Here is a 25,076-nt window from a genome sequence, read left to right on the forward strand (position 1 = left end):
AGGGAGGTGATCATCTCCCTGCACTCTGTCCTGATGACCCACCTGCAGTACTATGTCCAGCCCTGGGGACCCCAGCACAAGAAAGACATGGAGTTGTTGGAGCAGGTGCAGAGGGTGGCCACGCAGGTGATCATAGGGCTGTAGCACCATTCTTACAACGAAAGGTTGAGGGAGTTGTTCAGCCTGAGGAAAAGAAGGCTCCAGAGTGGCCTAATGGCAACCTTCCAGTACTTAAAGGGAGCTCATGAGCAGGAGGGAGGCTCCTTTTGCATAGCTTTAAACTAAAAGAAGGGAGATACAACTTAGATATTAGGATGGCATTCTTTACACAGAGAGTAAAGTATGAAAGAATTCTTTTTCTGGATTTATGGTAATAACTTCTTATGTTTCCTGAGGTGACCCATCCCTGGAAATGCTCAAGATGGGTTGGAAGGGATCCTGGGGGGCAGCCTGAGCTCGTGTTGGGCAAGAGGCTGGATAAATATTGCCCCTGGCTAGTCTTTAAGGTTCATTCAAATCCAACCATTCTGTGAGTCCATGATTCTATGACTTATAATCTTGAGGGAATAAATTAACCTGACCTGAAAACGGAAATCATGGCTATCTGGAAATTATCACTGTATTTTGGCCTACAGGGCAGTACTCTATGCATATTGACACGAGGGCCTCAATCTGTCCCTCCTAAGACAAAGTCTGTTTTCCACAGTCTTCGCAAAGTGTGCTTAGCCTTAGTCTAGGCATCAGACCTGCAGCATGTGCTGTGACAGCCCAGCCCTCCGTGAGTGAAACTTGTGCATGCCATTAGCCTCTTGTGGCTTTCTGTTCTTGACTCCAGTTTCTCGCTGTTGAATTCTTTTTCTGGATTTATGGTAATAGCTTCTTATGTCTGAACAGTTGGCTTTCAGCATAGGAGAGGGCTCATATGTCTGATCATGGAAGAGCATAACTGTTCATTATGGTTGACCCTTGTTTATTCAGATCTTATGCAGGATAATAACTGCTTTTTTTTTTTTTCATTCCTAGACACTGAAAAGAGGCTCAATAAGTCAGAGCTTAAAGAAGAACAGGTTAATGGCACAGACGGCGGCATTTTGATTTCCTGGAAGCCCAGAGATAAATCTGACAGTTACATTATTGATTGGTGTAACTTTCCAATCCTGCAGCCTTGTGATTTACAATGGAAGAGATTTGGACCGAACACTTCCAGTGCTCTGATCAAATCAGGTGAAAGCAGAATGTATTTTTTTTCTGATGTCCAAACTCTTTTATGCCATAGGCATTAAAGGAATTCAGAAAGCATGTCCTGTAGAATACTGAAGTTTGTGCAGTGCACATACAATTATGTAAAAGCATTTGGCATGATGGTTTGCCCAGCAGCTAAAATAGACGCCATAAATACATTAGCACCACTGAGCCATGGAAATCAGAGCAGTATTTTAGCAAAACATCTTCTGAGTGTCTTTAAGTGACATCTTGAAGGAGTGTAGTGACTGTTATCTGTAAGTATAGAGTTGCAAAATGGAGCTCTGCCTCGTCTGTAGCACAGGTTAGAAGTTTACACTGACATTATAACATCTACTGCACGATGAGAAGCTTAGTACTCTCTGTGTTCCCCAGAGATTGTGCAGATTTTATCCTGGTAGTGACCATTAGATCCAAATCCTTCCCGGCCTTTTGAAAGTCACTGTGACCTACTACTGAAATGGATAAAGGCACATAGCCTTCCCAGACCCTCTCAACTGAGAGTTCAACTTTTGAAATGAAATGACCAAAGTTTGGCTGAGCACATCTTAGTATTCAATAAATAAATTGCAAGTCAGTCATTAGAATAAAAACAAAAAGCAACCCACACAGCAATAGCAAGACCAAAAAAAAAAAAAAAAAAAAAAGTCACATCATGGGAACCTATTTTTGTAATCAGTTCTACTATTTTCTAGCTGCTTTTGTTCCTGGGGTGAGATACAATTTCTGCATCTATGCGTCTGCTGCTAATAGAGTCTCCTTACTGGAGAAGAAGACTGGTTATCTCAAGGAGCTTCGTAAGTTGGGAATGCATTTCAAGTTTATGTATTTGCTGAATTCATCTACCACCAACTGAGGAATTCCTCGGCCCTGCTTCTGCAGCTAGATTAAAATGCACTTGCTGTGTTGTTTCAGTATAATCTGTGAAATAGATGATTTACAAGTTGTAAAACAATGTATATTCCCTTTACAGAGGATATGAGACCAGTGCTGTGACCAGGTCAAGCCCATGCTGATCAGACTATGATTAGCAGTGCATGTGTGCTTTGTGTGCTATGTAGACTCACACTATGAAGGTATCAGATTTTTTTGAGTGCTTTGGCTTTGTTCAATCTTTAGATTAAATTGAGATACAAATATACATGGGAATTCAGAACTTTTCCAAGTGAGAAGATTAATGTGATTGAAGGATAATGCCAAGTCCAATAGAAATTTTCTTTTTTCCAGCTCCTCGATTTGACCCTGATGTGAAAAAAGTTGAACTGAGTTATCATGAAGTAACACTGTACTGGGATCCTTATCCCACGGATGAGATACTGCCTGGTTTCTTAAGAGGTTACCATGTTTATGTGTCACCTGTGCAAGAGGATTGCAATTTGAAAGGATCCAAAAAACATGTTCTTGCAGGTATCAGAGCCCCGGGGTTTTGGAAGTTCTGTCATTAATATAGGTGAGAGGGAGGCCTTGTGGCCTACACTGCAACCTCTTGAAAAGGTCGTATTGGGCCAGCAAATCTGGCATCTGCTTCTTTTGATTCCTTCCTAATATTTGAGGTGTTATTGGGCAGAATTAGGGTCCTGGCATTATAAGGATTTATAGCTCCTTGTCCTTTTTCTGTAGGTCCCTTCAGCATTAGTGTGAACTACAGAAAGGATTCTTTCAGTACTGTAGGAGGAGTCATTCCTGCTTCTTGCAATCTGAGTTCCAGATGAATTTCCAAAACATCTGTTTGTGATCTACTTGGATGAGAGTCATAGGAAGCATGGTAGTTTTACTAGGTATTTTAGAAACAGATGGAATAGCACTTATTTCCTTCAGAATTGGAACACTGTGGAAATTCCCCATTTGAATTCCTTTATAATGAAAGTATTTGTTGCTTTGCTCTCCAGTGGAGTTCTTAAGGCAGTTCTTAAGCTGTGGGGTGGCACAAAGCCATGTTTAACTTTTCATTTCTGGTTTTAATGATTCGTGTCCGAAACTGCTCCGATGATTCGTACATTAAAATTTTCATGTGTTTCCAAGTTGTTCAAGGTTATTTTTTTTCCTTATCTCTTCTTCCAGGTGAGTCATGTTTTCTCTCAGATCTCTCTCCCTATTAGGTTTTCACCAGGATGAAAAACATAGGCTGAACTGAAGGAAAATTATTAGATGTTTCAGTCATCTTAAATTAATCAACGCTTAAATTAAGCACTGAAGAGCCACAGTTCTGCAAGTAATCCCAGTCAAACTTAGAGTGGTTAAAAAATGCTACTTTCCAGTTGCATGAGCTAGCACATAGGAGGTGTGACTGGGAACATGAGAAACAAGCTAACCCTTCTCTCCCTGGGGTCTGGGAGTTGCACAATAGACAGAGTATAATTCTGGGATAGAGATGTCTTGCTTCCAATTAACTTGAAAGAATTTGATCTAAGCTTAAAAGCAAGAGAACTCTGAAGAAAATGGTAAAACACCAAATCAAACTCTAGTCAGAGGAAATGGAAGTATAGTGATTTCTTGTATTTCTTGACAGCAAGTCATCAGAAGGCCTACTGCAAGACAGACTATGCTGTCAGAGTCCAGCTAGAAGGGATGTGAGCACAGCACAGTGGCAGTGAGTCAGGATGCATCATTTTTCTCAGAAAAAAGTGTGCAGATTACAAAGAAGGGAAACTGCAAATGTTCTGTTATTTCAGTGGTTTAGCTACATTGATTTGTAACGTTTCATTCTAGGTGGTTCAGTGGTATGTAAGTTCACAATTGAAAACCCAGAGGAAAAAACATACACAGTGAAACACCTGACGTCAAACACGAAATACAAGCTAGCCATTAAAGCATATACGGGTGGAGGAGAAACTCCCATTATTAACTTCAGATACATAGATACACCACATGACTGTGAGTACTGGGAATGAGAAATGTTTCTGCCCACAGAAGGATGGGAGGGTGCTAGAATAATCTTCCTTTCTCAAGGGAAAACATTCAATTCTGAAAACGAAATATGTATACCAATATGATATTTTGATGCTTTTAAGTGGCTGTGTTTTTATTTTAGAATGAAAAGAATTCCACAGGCATAGCATATCCTTCTGGGAAGTATAATAATTCATGCAGATTTGCAGGCCTAGGGAGTCCAGTTTGGTAGATCACTGAAGAATTTTATTTGGATTTAATTCATATTATAATACAGGAGAAACTAAATACCAGTATGCAAAAAGAGAACTTCTGTATGGACTTTTGAATTTCTAATTATGATTCCTTTACTTACTAGTCCTTAAACCCATTGTCAAGCTAACTCTTTCGTAAGTCAGTAACAGAGGGTTCTTTGAACACTGCAGTTCACTAATGGGGTAGATTTGATCTCCAAAGCAGAACATGAAATCACCTGCCTCTAGTTCTGTTCCTTGAAAATACAATTCAGCAATCTCAGTTGAGAGATTTGTGATCCAAGTTGGGAATGTCTCATTTTGAAACATTTGCCTGAGGTAAGGGTGAAGGGGGAGGAAAGGGTGAAGTGTTGGTTATGCAAGGACACTTCGTGCTTTATACTAACTAAATAAAGGGCCCAAATGCTCATGGTACCCAATGAGAGGCAGTTCTGCATCCTGCACCTTTGTTCTATCTTCCATGCTCCTTCTTTAGGCACAGACATTTGTACTGACATAATTATCCTAGGAAAGCTAAGAAGGAGAATGTAATGTGACTATTTATTTCCTGCTGTGGTTTGTGGTAGAGACACAAAAGCTGGCTGGCACAGGGCAAGAGGGCAGCAGCTAGGGGAAGTTTTCAGAGGACACTTGTTCTTTGTCAGGGCCTACGTGTAGTAGTCTGAATTATTTGTGAGAAATAGTCTAAGGCTATGTATATAGTATAAGGCTATACCCAGAAGTGAAAATACCGAGATCCTTAATCTGCATAAAACCTAGGAGAGCAAGAACACTGGCAGTGTCTGTCCTGATACGGTCTAACCATACTGAAGTCGGCTTTGTCTCACTGAAAAAATATGTTGCCTCTGGGGATCTGTAAGGAAATCTGAAACCAGTAGTTGCTAAGTAAGATTCCTACACTTTTAGCTTTTGGAAATGTGTGCTTACAGTTAAGAAGTTAATGTGAGGGCAAAACAAAGGAACCTAGCAATATTTCAGTTTTGGTAATCGATATCCAAAAACATACAGCTATGTCCCAGAACTTAGAGCCAAAATATCTTACAATCACAGGCAATTTCACTGCTGAGTTACTGGCTCATATCGTACATGGACTTGGTTGTGTTTCTGTTGCAGATTCTGAGGCTATATTAAACAAATGAGAAGTTGTAAACAAAATAATTTTGAAGTATTTTTCTTTTACAGCAGACATGCTGTACCTTCTAGTCCTGCTTGTGGTAGTTCCGTCACTAATAATGGCTGTGTGCCTCTGGAAGATGAAGTGGTAAGCTATAATGCATTTTATTTTTGCAGCCAGAGAATGCAAGTAGTGTAATTCACAAACCACAGCTGCTTTTTGTTGCTTCCAGCCTGTTACAAAGCCTTGTTCATTTTTTCTTTGACTGTCCATCTGTGTGGATGCTGTAAGTATTTGGCTTGCAGCATTTCTGAGACACTCATCATTTCCAGCTGTTTCTCTACACATCTAGTGTTGCTTTGGCTGGCAGAATATGCTTTGATGAGAGAACAAAGAAACATCACTTGTTTTGCTTTCTTGTTTCCAGGGTGAAGGATTGCTGTTGTCCTGTGATACCTAGTCCTAACAAGAGCAAAGTGCTATCATTCAAAGAGTTTAAAGTAAGATCACTTGAAATCTAGTATTTTTTATTTTTCCCTTCTTGATTAGTAAATATTTTCTAGTGTTAGCTACATTTAACATGAGTGACACTCACATGCAGAAATGAATGCAAATTAATATCCCCCTTTCATGGAAAACTTAGTGATAGCTAGATACAACTAAAAGTGAAAGTAAAATTATACACCAAGTGGAATTTTTTGGAGTGCTTCTTCCAGCATTACTTTTCAAAAAGCAGTGCCATCTGAACATAACAGAACATACTGTGGGATGGTGCACTTTGAAGCAGCCTACTGCTGTATCCACCCATCCCTTGGCTGCATGCATCCCTTATGCTGTCATGCGTAGGAAAGAGTGTGATCTACTTAATGATTCCTGGGAGGATGCATGGGACTCTGCCAGGTCTGGTGGTGAGGAAAGAATCGGTTAAAGGCCCTAAGCTTCCCCTGTGTGTCCTATAAACCAGGAGCTGCTGCCTTAGTGCCATGTGCAAAGGAGCCGCATCAAGAGCTGATTGCCCCCCTCTGCTCTGCTTTGTTGATGCCAGTCCTGGGGATCCCAGCACAAGAAAGACACGGAACTGATGGAGGAGGTCCAGAGAAAGGCCACGGAAATGATCATAGGGCTGGAGCACCTCCCCTCTGAAGATAGACTGAGGGAGCTGGGATTGCTCAGGCTGGAGGAGGCTCATGGGAGACCTCATCGTGGACTTCAGTGCTTTAAGAGAGCTTATAAGAAAGGTGGAGGCTCACTTTCTATGCAGTATGATAGTGATAGAGCAAGGAGGACTGGTTTTAAACTAAATGAAGGGAGACTGATGAAAAGTTTGGAGGAGATTCATTATTCAGAGGGTAGTAAAGGACTGGCATGTGTTGCTCAGAAAAGCTGTGGATGGAGGCACTCAAGGCCAAGTTGGATGGGGCCCTGGGAAGACTGTTCTAGTGGGTGCTAACCCCTGCCCCTAGCTGGGCTTTAAGGTTCCCTCCAACCCAAGCCATTCTGTGAACATATAAAGGATTGAGTGGATATGGCCCTTACTGCCATATCCACTGTCCCTTAAAATACCTCCAGCAATGGGGACTCCACCACTTCCCTGGATGGCCTGTTCCAATGCTGTGTCCTTTTGTATGAGAGATACTCTGTGAATTTCACATAAAATCCAGCTTTCATCAAACATTTTGTATTTTTCATTAATTTCTGTTCATTTAATCCAAACTCAAAAAATTGATAATTTTACAAGCATTTAATCACTCTTTTCTTTACTCTTGAATTCTTCCACTGAGCACTTTTTTGTGTTTGATGCTTCTCCTGTAGATTGGTACTGAGAAAGTACTAAAGCTAACTGACTGCATTCCTGACATCCTAGCACTGGATAATAAGGCTGAGGCCAGAAAATTACCTCCACGGAGCCTGATGTCTTCAACGCCAACAGAAGATAAGATTGATGATCAGAATCTTTCCTCAGTTTATCATAACAAAAATGAAGAGAGAAACTTTCCATCCACACCTACACCTCAGACTTATACTTGGTTTGAAAATTTTGCTTATTCTTCTCAACTTGCAGTTGAAACCAATCCCTATGAAACACCAGAGACACTAGAAACCAGCAAGGGAGAAGTGTCAGCAGTGCTGTACCAGCCACAGTACTACCTCAATATTCTGAATGATGCTTCCACCTCATCACCTGGAGAAGCAGCTGTCAGGAAGAGCAATCTGAGATACATATCACAAACAGATGTGCACTGCATTGGAAGGAGGCTCTTTGACTGAGTGTGTCGATTGGTTGTGTTTTAAAATGCAAACACGAATTTCTGAAGGCACAGTAACTTCTCTTTCTGATACAGGCTTTCACAAGCCCAGATGTCCCCCTCCTGTTATCCCTGCAAAGCTGTACGTTGGTGACTAGTTCAAGGCTTTTGCAGTGAAATGCTGCATGCTATCTTTTGATCAGAAGTTACTGGCTTTAGAATTTGCAGGCCAATGTTTTGCAGCCTGTAACATGCAGTGGGAACCATCTTCCCATCAGGGCAGCTGTTTGTGGAGGAGTTAGCAACACTCTCGTAGTGCCTTTTTTGGCATTACTCCTTGCAAACTCCAGACAACTATGTAAGCAGACACGAGTCAGATGCAGTTAGCTATATTAATCCCCTTTGCAAAGAAGATGTTCAGGCTCTCTATCAGCTAGATCTTCAGATACTGTTGTTTGCATGTTAAAAAAAATAATCTTCCTCCAGCTAGCAATGAAGGAAGGGCCTGCTGGCTGTCATTTTGAAACTCACAAAGACATTGATTTTGTACTGGCACATTTTAGCTTGCAGCATTTGTAGACACATGAATTGAGCACTATGACTTTGTGATAACTGAGAATTTGAACAGCATACTGAGGTGAACTTGGTCATCTTTGATTTTCAAAAATGTTTGTAAGGAAGCACAAAGATTGTATCCTTCATTTTAAAAAAAGGCTTATTTAAAGAAAACTTGGAAGGCTGACTAAAATCAAGAGTAGGTATCTAAGGAATTCTCATATAGGACTCACTGAAAAAGTCAAGATTGTCCCACAAACCACGTATTAATCACGTATTAATATTTGATGTGGTGCAGGTTCATTATGGCAGAGGGGGGGGCTCTGATGAGGTGTTATTTCATACTTCTGAGCTGCTGTTGCTGGGGCTTGGCTGCAGCAGCTGAGCACAAAGTGGCAGGGATACTACGGGTGGAGGTCATGCAGCTGGTGCTGCCCTCCTGATGGTGGGTGAGGTACTTGGGCCGCTCCGGAGCTCCCATCTCAGCTCCAGCAAAGGCGTTTCACATGGTCTTTCCAGTGAAAGCATTCTGTCATTTGGAAGCAAGAGAACAGCTTACGAGCAGGTACAGGCCTGCCTGGCAGCCTGAGAGGTTAGTTCTTCTGCCTGTCTGCAGGCCGATAGTTTCACAAAACGCAGGAACAGACTGTTCCAAGGAGAACAAGGCTTTTGTGTAGGTGGAAGGGTATAGCGAGGGCACTAGAAAAGTACTTCTCACACGGGGATAGAGAGGCATGTAAATGCCTCTTTTTTTTTCCCCTTCCCTCTAAGACATCTGTCTTGTATTAATAATGGCTGAATGAGTTCAAAACGGAAAGATTTATTTCTTGTTCATAATTCAGCTTTCACATCTGCTGTTGAAATGATAACACTTGAATTGTACAAACATCACATAGTGGAAAGTGACTAATTCTCAGTATCAGTACTATAAAGTTTTAAAATAAAAATGGTGTATAAAATACTAAGGAGTCCCCTTCTATTTTTACAGGACATCTTACAAAGTACTAATGTAAAATATACTTTGACAAAAAATGTTTATTTGGAAAGCTTCAGCTTGTTCTAGTTAATTAGTAACGTACAAATATAAATAAAATTCTAATCCATTTCTAGCATTGAGAGGTACATATGAGACCAGAACAACTATGAGAAGTTTAAGTACATTTTATTAACAATGCATCCCTTTGATAAGATTATGCTTCAGGAGGCTTTTAATGCCCATAGACATGAACTGTACACACTATACAAAAAAAAAAAAAAAAAAAAAAAGAAAAAAAAAAAAAAGAAAAAAAAAAAAAGAAAAAGAAAAAAAGAAAAAAAAAGGGAAAAAAAGAAAAAGAAAAAGAAAAAACCACAAAAATCAAGGTGGGCAACACCATTTTGGGACAAGCCTCTGTTTAAATTATACACAGCTCAATGCAATATTCTTACGGAAAATATATAAATACTTTTTCTTTCTATGTTACAGGTATACAATATAAATCAGATTTCAATGTCTGTTCAGTGACCTACAAACACTAGAACCTCCAAATACGTAGCAGCGTATTACTAAATAAAGACAACATGGGGCAGGGAGAGTAAGTCTAGAGATTTTCCTTGATCCCTTCCCTCCTCAGAATGATTAATTTACATCATCTCCTCTAATGCAGTTTTAGGGATGCTGACAGCCCAGTACTGGAACAATGTTTTAATTAAGCCTATAAAATGTCTACCTTGACTCCCTAAGATATTGCATCTTGTGACGAAACAACCTACTCTGTGGCAAAATGGCATGTTACACTTTTATGGCATAAATTACATTTCTCAAATTAAATACTGTGTTTTACAAAGCAATTTAAGCAAAATGTGCAATTTCTGCATGCTGTGGCATTACTATCTGTCTATGTCACAAAAATAGCCCTAAGAAAATCCACATTCTTTACTGAACATACAAAAGCCAATGAAAATAACTGTCCAGCAAACCAGAACCAAATTAAGCCAAACGAGACGAAACACAACAGGGAGACTGGAGCTTTGACCAAGATAGAAACAGTGTTTCTACCATGTTCCCAAAGGACTGGTCCTGTCCTCACCTCGTATACCTTTAATAAGAACATGATAACGAAGTGTAACAGAAAGAATGTTCAGGACTGGCTTCCAGCTGCCTCCACACAGAACCCCCAGTAACAGCACTTCTGCACAGCAGGAGGCGAGCAGATCCAAAGCGTGGCAAGAATTTCACCGTGATTCCTCAGCTTGAGCTCATGCTCACAAGTTAACGTAACCTTCCTGAAGGCCAAATTGCCAGCCATCAAGACAAGCGCACAGATTAGGAAGCAGCAACTACTCTTTGATTTCTCACTGGGATTCAATTGCCTGTTGTTTTTGAAATGCTTCTCACATAGCTATCTTCACTGCGAAGCAGTGAGAGCGCCATACGTTTCTTTGGCTTCTCAGTGCAGATTACAACCCTCATTCAAGACACAACATGCATTTCAAAATGACAAGAAAATGACCAGTACTGTTGCTACTACCTTTTAAGATGTTTCTAAGGGCAGTTCACCTCAGTGTGCCAACCTCTGCACCCTGAACTACAGGCTATTGTTTCTTGTAGGGAAAAACTTGGGGCCTATATGTCAGGTCAAATAAGAGCTGCCAGATAAGGAAAAGCATCTGTCACCAGCACAACACGCCAAGGGTCCAGCATACAAGCTTAGAGTACCTCAAAGCCTGACTATCTACAGCTCCAAGTGACAACCACACAGCTGGAAGCATTCAGCATCCCTGAATTTCAGGCATCGAAAGCTTCCTCCTCCTCCCTGTGCAGCGCAGAGCAGCAGGAAATAACTCAGAGCCCTGGAATTACATCTCTGCCCTTTGAAAAGGGCTCTCCCTTTTCACTGGCTACCAAAGATGACCAAGAAAGTGAGTCAGATAATTTAGAAGGCTACATTGCCCTGGTTTCATAGTCAGGCTCTCCCTCCCACGAAGGCTTCCACCTCAGACCTGTTCTGAGTATTTCCCATGTGAGCACACTTCAGCAGTCACGAGTTTCCTCTGCCACAGCAAACTGAACCTGTGTCAATGAGCGCTGTCTGCTTTACCATTTGTTCGACTGTATTCCAACCATGAGTGGGTCTGTCAGCTTCCCTTCCTACCCCTTCTAGGAAAAATAGAAGGATTCTTTATTAGGTTTAATAGACACACCTTTTTTTTTTTTTTTTTTTTTTAATTTACCACAGCTTTCTTTTGAAGTTTTATCATGATGCAAATAAAGCCCCAAAATAAGAACTTTAAAAGGGATATTTAAAACAAACAAACAAACAAAAAAAAGCAACTGATAGAATTAGAAATTCACAGTTTATAACTAGGTATCAGTATCCCTTCATTTGCCAATTAAAACGAAACACTAGTATGAGCTTAATGTAAATTAATTCTAGAAATGTATGTTATGTACAGACTTTACAACCTTTATGCTTACTTGTTGAAATCTACTGACACACACACTTTTAGAAAAAATCATTTTAACTAAATTTGCAGCAATAATACAGACATCAAGTTTCTGTAGTCTTGGATCCCCATTACAAGCAAGTACATTAGGAAATTTAAGATTCTAAATCTTTCAAAAGTATACTGACATTGCTTTGCTTACCTTTTTCTATAATCAGAGGCCTTTCTATTGCGCTTTCTACTTTAAGTGCTATGTATTAAGCTGGTAACAAATGAACACGTGTGTTTTATTTAAATACAGGTGATAAAACTTGTTTATTTTGCTTTAACTCAAAAAAAAAAAAAATACATGGAGTTGTTTGATGTAACCCCATCTAGTTGCTAAAACAAATCTCTTGTACTCTAGCCTAACTGAGGTAGTGTTTGAAACTACTGTGTAAGATACACCAGCCCCATTTTTGGGAAAATTACATTACTTCCTTTGGAGTTTACACCACTATTTGGTCTACTGTGGTTGGCATTTTGGTTTTACAGAAGATTTCTTACAACCAGAGAAGTCCATCACTGGTGTGGTATGTTTTCAGAATATTTCAAAACATTTCTTGACACTGATACATTATTTCTGTCACTGACTACCAAGTATTTGAATCTGAAGATTCGCCCCTTCTTTCAGTGGGAACTCACGAGAAGAATCTTAGGAACTAGACTTGGCTATGAGCAGCAACTTACAGATCTGCTTTATGAGATCCTGATGGTACACAGTGCATATAAGAACTCAGTGAAGTGATATCTGCAAAGCAGTGCTTATGCAGCAAGATGAAGTTTTCAATAAAAGCAAGTAAATTTTAAAATGTCATTAGGATTCATGTTCTACTGCTCACGAGACAACTTACTGAAACCCCCAGTAGCATAGCTAGTAAGAATATGGTTATGAGTATCACTTATCTTATAAATTTCACTTATCTTCACTTAAGTATTAATCTGATAATTATAAAAATGGTAAAAGTGAATGGATAAAAATACGTTCTACTTAGTACAGTCCAGCTGAATTATTCACCTATATCAAAATCAAAGGGTAACCCCTTCTATTACAGTCATTCTAACAAAGGTGGCCATGCTACTGTATATATACACATTTGCATATATTTATATTACCCTTGTATGAAGGCTTCTGACTTTTTAGATGCATTATAAAAGTGATGGGACTCCTATATTTTCCTTCTCCATTAGGATTGCACTTTTTACTTTAGAAACTTCACCAGTTTGATAGAGGCATGTGTTTTCCTCATTAACAGTCACTGTATCACATAACTTTCACAAGTCTCAAATACCAATATAAAATTTTAAGTTCTGTTGCTTCAAAGTTTGGTACTTAAGGCTTTTCACTACAATTATTAGCACTGTCTGATGCTTGACCGCTCATCCACTGAAAACTCAATCAAACCTTTGTTTTTATAAAAGGCTGTTCTCATGGAATTTGGAAAACCGCTCATATGCCTTCTCACAAAAGCAGCAATGATTAAATGTCTTCAAGTCTAGTTTATACAATATTCATTTATCTGATACAAATCATGCCTGTTAAAGGTTTTTAGTTAAGAATAAGACCAACATTCACACTATATGAGCATGAGCATAGAAACTGCAAACGCATGCATATCATTCAGGGAAAACAATCTGACTTCAGCATTTTAACTTTAAATGATTTGCTATTTTTAAATCAAACTGTAGTGAAAATCCTTAAATGGTTCAGATAAGATACATGTATGTAAATGTAATGAAAATGGAGAGATTGCTAATAAAATGACTTACAACTACAGTAACATTAAAATAACTTAAAGGAACCTCAGATTCAGAGGCTTTTCTTTCTGTCTGAAGTTACAAACCCCCCAAGTAGTGTTATAAACAGTACAAAAATCAACAGAAAAGGTCTAACATTTATCCCCTGCTGTCCACAATCACAGCACAGCTCCCCATTGCTGGCAACGGAATGCACCCTCATCCAACTCCTGGGGTTTTATAATAGAAAGAAGAAGAAAAAAAAAAAAAGCAAGGCATAATTCTGCTTCTCCAGAACAGAATTAGAAGTCAATCATAGGTGTCTCTGTGTGTTGTTCTTTTTTTTTTTTTTTTTTTTTTTTTTAATTTAAGGTAAAAAATGAAATGAAAACTTGTGGAGGTGTTCAGTGCTCGGCTCTTGCATATACTGATAATTACTATTATTAGAACTACATAATGTTTAATAAATCCCCAAGGGACTCCATAGACTAGGGCAGTAATTGGTTGAGGAAGAAAAGGTTTTTCAGTTCGTTCTTCAGGTACCAGTAGCTTCTGGAACAGTCTAAAAGATGATGCTCCAAACTTTATTATCCGCTCAATTGGAGGATGTCCGAGAATTCCAGGAAGCCTGTATGCAATTAACTGTGTGAGACAGAGGTCAGGATTCAGCTGATACATCAGTTACTGGTTGCTTTGTTGGTGTTGCTAAAATAGCCTCTGCCTCTTCATGCATCTGGAAGAAGAAGAAGTCAGGTGAAGTATTAATGTCATTACAGATTTTACAAGAATTGCAAAGGACATTGCAAAATTGTTTTTAATAAAAATACCTGGAAGCATTTATTATTCAGTGTAATGAAACCTACACCCCACACATTTTGGTTCCTTCCAACCATCTGAACCTTCCTCTTACCTGTAAGAACTGTACATCTTGAAACAACTCCTGAATGAACCTTCTGGATGGGAGTCGAAATGTACAATGTGCTAACAAGTAGGACACCTCAGAATACAGGCATATGTCATCAAATGCTTGAGGATACTTCTCCTTAATTCTGATTAACAGCAAGAAACAAACAAACAAACACAGGTTTTTACAAATACTGAGAGGTTTCCATAATGTTCTTTAAAACTGTACAATTAAATCTTGAGTTTCACAATTAATGAACAAGAACTCTTCAGTAATAGGTATTATAAATTCTGGATCTGATGGACAAAGAAAAATCAGATCAGACAGCATCATGTCTTATAAAACTGGAAGAAACTTGCATTAAAAAGATGAAATAGAATATTCTATACACCTTTCAGAATTGATATATAAGATTACCAAGTCTCTACAACAGATACTGAAAAAGAACTGCAGAGGCATTCACAAGTATTGCTATAAAAAAGTAAATACAGAAAATATAATGTATATCTTATAAATAGGATGACCACTACCGAATTTTCTTTTAGCAGCTGCATGCCTGTTTTCAACATCAGCAGTCCAGAAGCCTAGTTTCTATCACAGTGTTTAGTCTCTGTATTTATATTCTATATTTTTACCACGACTTTTGAATATGAATTAACACCAGTAATTGCACTCTTCCGTCAAGCAGATTTGTGTTTCTCAATTAGTTATTTTGCCATTTTGACTACATAACTCAGATTGTAAAAAATAAACACAGCAATTATCTTTTTTTTTTTTTTTTTTTAAAGATTAAAGACAAAATGAGTATACAGTGAAACATCATTCTCTCTGTACTCAGCACTGATGAGGCTGTGTTCAGTTCTGGGCTCCTCACTACAGGACAGACATCAAGGCCTGGACTGTGTCCAGAGGAAGGGAAATGAAGCTGATGATTGGTCTGGAGCACAAATCTTTTGAGAAGTGGCTGAGGAAATTGGGATTGTTATAGTCTGGAGAACAGGAGGCTCAGAGGAGGTTGCAGCAAGATGAGAATTATCCTGCTCTCCCCGGTAACTGCTGACAGGATGAGATACATCAGGGCAGGCTCAGCTTGGACACTAGGAAAAAAATCTTCTCTGCAAAGAGTGGTAATACACTGGAAGAGACTGCTGAGGGAAGTGGTGAAGCCACTATTCAAGAAGCATGTAGACATGGTACTTAGGGACATAGTTCAGTGTGCACAGCAGCGATGGACTGATGGCTGGATTGGATGATCATAGAGGCCTTTTCCAACCATAATGATTCTGTAGTTCTATACTGTTGGATTAGTGATTTGAAGAAGAATGCGAAGAGAAAGACAAGAACAGAGCAAAAAATACTAGAAGGTAAATTCTTTGCTTAGCCTTTACACAATGTTCAGCTATCTCCAGTCCACCACAACAGTTTTTGCTTAATGCTATTTTAAGAAGATGCTATCTTAAGAAATAAGATCAAATTTCACCAGACATAAACAATATAAACAGAATATAAACAACTGAATGTTGATAAAACATCTGAAGTGTATTTAACTTACGTCAGGAGTCCAGTTTCATGGCCCTTAGTTCCCACCGAACTACTCAAATTGATTACTAAACGTAAGACCTCTTTCCGGAGAAGTATTCTGCACACTGGCGTATCATCTGGGATTGATTTTACTCCTGAAAAAAAAACAAATGAATCAATTAGCAAATTAGCACTTTGATTGTGCTAATTTTACATCACGTAAGCCTGTTCTGAAATTCCGTATACACGTACATGCACGCACACATACAAACACTTCCATATATATTTTCAATGCTCCTGAATACTCATTAAAACTTATATACATTTTTTCAGGAAGCTTTTTTTAAAGGTATACAAGCATTTCAAAAATACGGAGAGACAGCTGGAAAAACTGGAAACTAAACACAGCCTCAACTGCAGCACTGCATCTATTATTAAAGCATGCTGCTGGGTGAGATAGTACTAAGAAGCTACATTAATTCAAAATAGAAAGTGAATAAAAAACTGAAATGTCTCTCTTTAAAGAAAATCTGTACTTCCTTTAAAGATCTTTTACTTTTTTTCTACAGCATTATGTTAAAAAGAACAAAAAAGTCAACCTGATCACAATGTAAGATGGAGAGATGTTTAACTGCAAAATTCCATACAATCAAAGCAGAATTTTCAAGTACATTTTCCTATCTGACATCATAATGTACAATGCAGCTACCTTGTTGATAAAGTCATCCAAAAGTGGTTTATTTTAAATAACAGACATAACTTCATTCCAGTACGAAAAAAAAATTCCACAGTACTTAAAATACTGTAAGAGCTATAGCTTCTAATAATACTAAGCTTTCGAACTCACCTAGTACAAGCTCTGTACTCTTGGTGCTGCTGGCTGAACCGTGGGATACTGCATCACTACAGCCTGAAATTCCAGAAAATTTGGAGGAATGCACATCTAAGTGATTGTGTATGGTTTGCCCACACCAGTCAGTATATGGAATGTCTGAGAAATCTGACAGAAACAAAATGTTGCATCTTTGTTACTCCTGTTTTTCGTCACCTGATTCTTTTCAATGTTGAATATACAATCCCCCAACACACTTAGTATGGTAACTGCCAGCATAAAAAAATAAGTTGGAAATTGGATGCTGAATTTTGGACAAATTACATTCAAAATGTTTTAAAATCTTTTACATGTTCAAAAAGCTTTTAGAGATATCTAAAAAGCATGCAAACAACTTGTCAGACTAAGGCCCCCAGAAATTGAGAATACCAATGTCCACAGAAATACCATTAACTGCATAAGAAGTTTATTAGTAAGAATTAATTTCAATAAGAAAAAAACTAAAGACCCATGACTTAAAAATGAATAAAATCCAGCATTCTCATTCAGTTTTATCACACATCCCCATAAGGAACACAGACCTGTACGATTATATGAAGAGTTCACTTTGTTATTAGGCTGATAACCCAAAATTTGAATGCAGACACAATAAAGGCAGTTCTCATCTGTGTGCTCCTGTAATCCAGTATCCTCTGTATTTTCTAAAAACTGAGAGGCATCTGAACGGCTGGTATTCATTATTTCTGTGAGACTGATCTGCTGTCGGAGCATCTGAAAAGGACTTTTGACAGAGTCACTAGTGCCTGATGGAAGACCTGTAGATAAGCAGGTAAAAACCAGTACAACAAGACCATCAGTTAATACAACACAATTTTAATTAAATTTCTTATTCTAAAGCTAGGGGAGGATCTAATAATTTTTTAGTTTTTATTTTATTATTTTAAACTCCTAAAATCTGTTAAAATTCTAGAAATAAACATCAAGCTTTAGCCGCAGCTTACCAAACATAACACAGTAATGCAAAGGACTGAATTAAGTCTCTAAACATACACAAGGCATGCAGTTAATTCCAAAAAGTACATCGATAGAGAAAACTAACACCCTAACACCAATATGTTACAAATTTTCATAACATCTGACAAGATTAATACAATATATCCAAAGTATATGTTGTATATTCACAAATGAAAATAGAAACCATTTTAAGAACCTTGCTCGACATAAAGAAACTAAACTTACTGAAGGAAAAGGACAAAGTCTTTAAAGCTCTTCCTTGGATAGAATATATCAACAAGTAAGTTATAAACCAAGTATACTGCAACTTAGCAAACCACAGCAACATTCCTTCAGGAAAATCAGTTATACATTACACTACAATCATGAAAGACAAGGAGCAAGTAGGATGTGTTTATCTGTCTCCTCAAGTGCCTGTAACAAGGTTCCAGTAATTGAGAAACAAGACAACAGCTATACTACACTACTCTGGAACCAGTATCTATGTTTTGAACTGTCCTACTGAAACTAAACAAAACAAACAAAAAAAAACCAACACCACATATTGATGCCCTACAGACTTGCAATTGCTCTTGAAAGTGCTTTCCAGAACAAGTCAGGCATTTGTAAAGCACTGGCAATTCTTTTGTACCATGTCCCATCACCTCCAATGATCAACTGTTACAGAAACATCACAGAAAGACATAATTTACTTCTGAAATAAACACCTACTCCATTTATTAGTTCCTATAAATTCATATGTTAAGAGTAAAATTTCCACATAGCATTTATATATATATAAATATTATTTTTATATATATAAACATTAGCTTAAATATATATATTTTTTATACACACACACACATATATGTAAGCTTGAATAGTTTTCTTTTTTAAATGCACTATCACAACCCATCAACAGCTAGCATTAGTTCATCACATTACAATGAACTGGTGGATGTAGTTCATGCTGAAATTACACTACCTTTCTTTGTAGTGGATCAAAAAAAAAAAAAGAATTAATCATCTACTATCCTAAAATCCAGAACATAGCTGTCAAAGCTCAACAACTAATAATAACCTTTTCTGTAAATAGACAAAAAAACCAACCCAAACAATTAAACCCAACCAACATAAATAAAAACAAAAACAGGAAGTTACAAAAGAGAAAAAATATACCTCCTGCCTCAGGTGCAAAAACTCTTGCTCCATGGTCATCAAATGGAGGTGTAGTTTTCTTCTGGAAATATGGAGTCTCTTTTACCTGGAACATTCCAGAAACAATCAAATTTTGCACAGTTGAACAATTTTATACCCAAAGAAGAACAGATTTTGTGAAGGTAACTACAACAGAAAGACCTAGTAAGAGTACTAAAGTCAAGCCAATGAAAGCAAGAAAACAGATTCTGAATAAACACTTACAAAGGCTTATAAAAAAATCACTAAGTGGAAAATACATAGTGATGGCCTGTGAGATGTAGAGATGAACAAGAAGAAGTGAAGCAGCACAGATATACCATAAAGACCATGAAGAAAAGAAAAACAAAGCAATCACACAAAGGAGAACAGAAAAGTAGTACAGGAGATCATGCCTTTGCTTTAGTTATTTCTGATAAAGGAAGGAGGTCTTAAATGCAAAGACTAAGTAAATTAAAGGTAAGAAAGCCACAGATTTTTTTTGACGTAGATCATATCCTTTCTGATAATTACATAACTGATTATTAAACTATGTGAGTTATCAGTATGTTACACTGCAATGTGTTTTAACTAAACAGATAGAAGGAAACTGGCAAGACACAGAGACAACCACAGAATCAAAGGAGTTGGAAAGGACCTTTACATATCAAGTCCAATCCCCCACCAAAGCAGTTTCCCTACAGCAGGTTGCAGGCACAGATATCCAAGTCAGTCTTGAATATTTCCATAATACATTCCTTGGATGTGCAACATTCTGTTTACCTCCTTTCTGTAGATCTACTGTGCTCTGATGCAAATGTAACAATTCACTACCTTTCATTAAGAAATGCAAATGAACCCATTTATAGCATCACATACATACCTGAAATATTTCATTGATATCCACTGGGAGAGCAAGGCCAATGTAATCATCAGAGCTTCCATACGTAGCATTAGAAACCATGGAACGAACAGAGGAAGAACGCTGAAGTGTGTTTTGGTTAATAGGACTTAATAAATCTTCCTTATCTAACGAAGCATAACTTAAAGCTTTCATGAATCTGTAACAATAAACAAATTGCAGTCTTAGTAAATCTGTCATCCTTGCACATTACAAATAAGAAGGGCTGCAGTCACAAAGACTACCCTAACTTTTCCTTTGTAGAATCCAGAGCTTGTTTCTCCTGTAACTACATATTTGTTTCTGTTCTGCATACTGTCACAGTGCCTTGCTTTGCAGTTCATAGGGAAAAATTTGTGATCTCTTTCGAAGCCCTAGGATATGGACTTGAAAAATAGTTGGATAAAGCTTCTGCTTAATTGGCTGCCAATGCTATAAAAGCACAAGTTTTATTCAACTTAAGTCTGAAAATATACAGCCCAGACACAAATCAGTGCAGATTTCAGCTTTTAAACTGCTAGAAGTCTCATATTTGAGTACATATTTGAGTATTCTGTACACAAAATGTACAGACATAATGATTATTCACAAACTCAAATCTCAGGCAGATTACTGCAAATGCAAAGCCTGGACCTGCTAGGAACCAGAGATGGAACACTTCCTATACTCCAAGGACATCTTCATGTGGAAGAAGAATTTGCTCAACTGATGAATACAAAGAACAAATGTGAAGCTGCACAGTGAGCAGTGCTGACTGTGACGAACAATCTGAGGAACAGAGAAATAGGTTGGAAAAATGAGATGGGAGATCAGAGGTTGGAGAACATGCCCTAGTGCTGCTATTAGTCTTGAAGATGAAAATCTCATTTGGCCACCTCTCATTTTATTTATAAAATTCTATTTTATTTCATTTAATTGAAATTATAAACCTATAAATGCTTTCTTCAAATCAAGCAAAAGCAGATTGCCTACACAATGGAATAAAACCTCCTATTCCACAATAACTGCACAAGAGCTTATCTACTACGACAAGACTGCTTCATTCTTTCATCACTGTTCTTCCTCAAAACGAAATTAAAGGAAAAAAAAAATCCACACCTAGAAAGTCGTATTTAGGTTTACGTAAAAAAAAAAACTGAAAAGGTTAAGAAGATACAAGTACTAAAAAAACTGCCAATTACTATGCAGAGCCGTAAAAAGGATTACATTGCTGCCATGGTTTTGGCTTGTGTAGAGTTAAGTGCTTTGGACATTTGATAAAAACATCAATGTTTCAGTTGCTGCTGAGTAGAGCCAAGGACAGCTTCTCACCCTGCCCTGCCAGCAAGGGGCTGGGTCAATGCAGGGTGCTGGAATGGAACAGAACCAGAACAGCTGACTAAATAAGGCAAACAGATGTTCCATACCATACAATGTCACGCTGAGCAATAAAAACCGAAGGAAAGAAAAAGGAAAAAGGGCTGAGGGAATGTTTGGAGTGATAGCATTCATATTTGTGACAGTTGCTGCATGAACTGCTCCCTGAACTTCTTGCACTTTTACTTGATTCTCTTCCCATTCCAGTCAGTGAGCATCCATGAGGTGCTGATTTGCCTGATGGTGTAACACCGTAACGGTATCACAGCATAATCAGAAAAACTGTGTTTGTTCACCAGAGTCAATGCCTTATTTAACACACATACATTACTACATTAGACTGAAAGAGACTGTGTGTAGTGATCAAGAAATTGTCCACACAAGCACAGCTTGACTCAGGAGAGCTGGTATGAAAATAAAACCCAATGCTATTTATCATTCAAACATAGCCAAGAGTGGTGGAGAGACTTTTGAGGTAAGAGCTTCAAGAGTAAGAAGCTTCAAGCGTGACAATGTGCTCTGAACATCAAAAGACACACATTTCTCAGGAACAGTTTTTCTTAGATTGCTGCAGATTATTACACATCAGGAGCTAGTGTGTCGTGAACATTTGATTTTTTGAAACGGACTTTCTGTCCTGGAAATTATTTCCTGTAATTGTTGTAGGTCTTTGGTTGTTGTTGTTGTTTAGGTGGACAACTGAGCTGCTAAGGATTGTAAGATTGTAACAAATTTACACTGAAATCAAAACAAACCATTGTGTTTTGATCACGTGAAGTTTATGCAATGGCCAAGTGAATGAAAGACTATGAGGACATCGCTACTCTTGCTATACTGACAACTACTGACGAATTCTTACAAATGCTAAATACAGTAGTGGCAGAACTGCACTAAGTCTCAAGCCATACTTGAAAACCCAGATTAGTTAACAATTGCAGATTTTATTTCATAATAAAATGTTCTATAATTGCTTTTAGTTTAAAATTACAAAAAAGTATAAACTGTAATTATTTGCCTTTGCTTATCCTGGCAAATCGTGCATGTAGGTACTAGCAGGAGAGCACAGCAGGAGTTGAGATAAACACCTTAATTTTTCTTATTTGTCTTTAAAGATTGAGGTGGAAAATTTGTATACATTATTTTGCAAGGCTAAAGAAATAAGCTTGTCGACTTCTTGACAGAACTGACCAGCTAAAAAGATCACCAAAGTCAAATGACTGCTTCTTGGCCTTGGAAGACAAACAGGACAGAATATCTCTTCCCATTTTACTTAAAGAGCAGTTCAGGACAGTTTATTTAACTGGAAGCAGTAACATATGCAGAAATTGAATAGACCAACCTCTCTAATCAATTGTATCAGTAACCAAGACAATCCAACAACCTTTCATAATATGCCACTCTAGTTTTCAACTTTCTTAGATGAGCACTTCAATCACTGCAGTTCTATGTTAGGAATACTGTTAAGTATTACATTACATGCCGAGTCTCAAGATGGAAGTCCACCTCAGCAAGGCTCACTTTGCAGATCAAATGCATGAATGCAAGGAATGTTGCAGCATGACTACAGCAACAACAGAATTTGTTAAGCCACTGATATTGCACTGACTTGTTCCTATCTTACACAGGATACCAGTAACAGAGCAAAGAACAGCACTTTCTGTTTGCCAGGATGGCACATCTTAACTACTGAATCATCCTCAGAATCATACTCAGTTTACTTCTAACTTAACTGATCGAAGGTAACAAAACCCTTCTATGACATTTATGCAGAATCTTCTGAAAATATCAACATATTAATATTATTCTTAATCAAGACGAAAATTAACAGTAACAAGCAGAAGTTATATACACACAGCTGGTTGTGTGGAATGCAATTGCAATTCTGTGCAATCAGGAGGTGACTAATGTAACTTCCCCCATTTCATTCCTGTGAGAAAGGATGTTTAGGAAAAGTAAATGATAGAATGTGTATTTTTCCTTCCAATGATTACTTGAAAATCCAACCCATTAGTTAAAACAGATCTTAAAGGACAAAAATTTGAGGAGCAGAAAGTTGTTAAGCACTGACTGTAGCTGCTGGAAACGGTGTCAATGTTATGAGTTAGATATCTTATATAACCAATTCGTTTTCAGAACATCTAATATCATCCAAAAACAAAGGAGATAACATTGCAGTCTAAAAACAAGCCCAATGAGTAAAATCTTTCCTCTGTTCTGCACACTAACATCAGTGGCAACAGTATTTCACCTCTGGCCTCAATGTCACAATGAACTTGAGTATGTTGTATTGGCAGGACATGCTGTCCTAAAACCTTACCAAGTGACATTAAGAAAATTATCTTCTGAAATACAGCTCTGACTGCACAGGCAATGTTACGCAACTGCAACTTCAAACAAGTCATGTAATTGCGTTTAAATCATGACAGTCAAACAGAAAGCAAGCATGATGGAAGAAAACTCCTTTGTTACCAACAGCATTTAAAAGAGTGAGACAGCTGTGAAAGTTGGGCTTCCCTTAGAGCACTTACAAATATAAAACTTCTCATTAGCTTAATGGACTCCTAATATCAGCACTAAAGTATGCTAAAAGATGCTGTAGCAACTGTCACTTTCAGATGACTTTGGAAAAAATATCAGAACAACACATTTCTTATTCAATTGCTCTCCTAGCTTTGAAGAAAGAATAAATACAGAATAACTTCTTACCGGCTTGGGGTTAGCCGAGAATCCAGGCTGCCAGACTTCATGGTAATAGTGTCAGTAAAAAGCACGTCCTTTGCTGGAGATGCTAAAGCTTCTGAATGAGACAGTGAAGGATGCATCCTCTGTTGCTGTAAGCGTTTTAGTGTAGCATAACCAAAGGCATCTCGAGAACTTGTGTAGCTGAAATTATAGTCAGCAAGACTTTTTATTGTAGCAAGAGAAGGAGCTTTAAGAGACTGGGCTCTCCGTGGAAGTGTATGAGAAGACCCCGGTGGTACCAGAGACACAGAGTTTGATTTTGAGAGAGGCAGATGGTTAGACTGTGGTGTCGAACAGTGACTAGGTTTAACTGTTTTTGTGCTTACCACAGTACTCAAACTTCCACAGTCAGTGTCTACATTTGTACTGTCCACACCTACAGTCTCCCTTGAAGGGCTAGAACTCATTGAACTTATGCCACTTGTTGTTGTATCTGTATTAAAACTTAAACTACGACTCTTGAAATGTGTTTGTGTAGTACCATCCCCTATTAGCCTTTCTCTGCTTGTGTTTTCTCGGTGAATTTCATTTCCAAGACCTTTCGGCAGCTTCAAATCATTTTCTCCAATACTTGGGGTACTATCAGTATCCTCTTTTGTTGGAAGTAAGCACATGGAAGTTTCTGTTGGTAAAGTCTGAATTTTTGGAACTCTGAAAACAGGGTTGAATTCCTCTCCAGAAGGAAAGTCTAAGGAAGGCTCTGTTACGGTACGATTTCGCCTCAGGCTTGATTTACTGTCAGATGATGTCAGCTTTCCTCCTTTTGGATCACTGCTACTTCTGTGTTTTTTATTAGGTAGAGTAAGAGAGTTTAGAATGCGATTTTTCACAATTCTGCTTGATGAAAAAAAGGGAAAAGGACTACGGTCTTTCTCCTTTGAAGGCCCAGGTCTGTCGTAAAATATTTGTTCTCCATCTTCTGTAATATCTAGGAAAAATGTACTAGTGGAAGTACTACCAAAACGATCATCCTCCATGATGAACATACCTGAAATCATGAGAGACTTGTCGATGAAAAAGGACAATGTGCATCAAGTAAGTCATGAAAAAACAAGCTCCTGAACAAAGCTAAAATTGTTGGGTATATGGCTTATCGTTATGTTCACCTGAACCTTTTTTTCTTCAGAACTTAGTACGGTGAATTAACTA

The 25,076-nt window shown here is 38.0% G+C and overlaps 2 protein-coding genes across 4 annotated transcripts in view; one reads left to right on the top strand and one right to left on the bottom strand.

The window, feature by feature from the left end:
- LOC125686595 (oncostatin-M-specific receptor subunit beta-like) overlaps positions 1 to 9,261 on the top strand; it is a 33,220-nt gene extending 23,959 nt beyond the window's left edge. For 2 of the 3 annotated variants that reach the window (XM_048930741.1, XM_048930742.1), the window contains exons 14-20: positions 1,024 to 1,224; positions 1,938 to 2,039; positions 2,470 to 2,649; positions 3,952 to 4,116; positions 5,568 to 5,646; positions 5,927 to 5,999; positions 7,312 to 9,261. In XM_048930741.1, the coding sequence (XP_048786698.1) occupies positions 1,024 to 1,224; positions 1,938 to 2,039; positions 2,470 to 2,649; positions 3,952 to 4,116; positions 5,568 to 5,646; positions 5,927 to 5,999; positions 7,312 to 7,767 (1,256 nt within the window). In that variant the 3' untranslated portion in view covers positions 7,768 to 9,261. The remainder of the gene's footprint in view (positions 1 to 1,023; positions 1,225 to 1,937; positions 2,040 to 2,469; positions 2,650 to 3,951; positions 4,117 to 5,567; positions 5,647 to 5,926; positions 6,000 to 7,311) is intronic. The other variant, XM_048930743.1, reaches the window with a different exon arrangement.
- A 2,223-nt stretch (positions 9,262 to 11,484) lies between these two features.
- The window catches only part of RICTOR (RPTOR independent companion of MTOR complex 2), an 84,246-nt gene continuing 70,654 nt past the window's right edge, over positions 11,485 to 25,076 (bottom strand). The window contains exons 31-38 of the mRNA XM_048930732.1: positions 23,892 to 24,915; positions 19,812 to 19,989; positions 18,932 to 19,016; positions 17,341 to 17,574; positions 16,775 to 16,927; positions 15,959 to 16,082; positions 14,413 to 14,551; positions 11,485 to 14,235 (exon numbers count right to left, since the gene is read on the bottom strand). Of these exons, the coding sequence (XP_048786689.1) occupies positions 14,161 to 14,235; positions 14,413 to 14,551; positions 15,959 to 16,082; positions 16,775 to 16,927; positions 17,341 to 17,574; positions 18,932 to 19,016; positions 19,812 to 19,989; positions 23,892 to 24,915 (2,012 nt within the window). The 3' untranslated portion in view covers positions 11,485 to 14,160. The remainder of the gene's footprint in view (positions 14,236 to 14,412; positions 14,552 to 15,958; positions 16,083 to 16,774; positions 16,928 to 17,340; positions 17,575 to 18,931; positions 19,017 to 19,811; positions 19,990 to 23,891; positions 24,916 to 25,076) is intronic.

Source organism: Lagopus muta, chromosome Z, assembly GCF_023343835.1.
Source record: "Lagopus muta isolate bLagMut1 chromosome Z, bLagMut1 primary, whole genome shotgun sequence".
NCBI lineage: Eukaryota > Metazoa > Chordata > Aves > Galliformes > Phasianidae > Lagopus > Lagopus muta.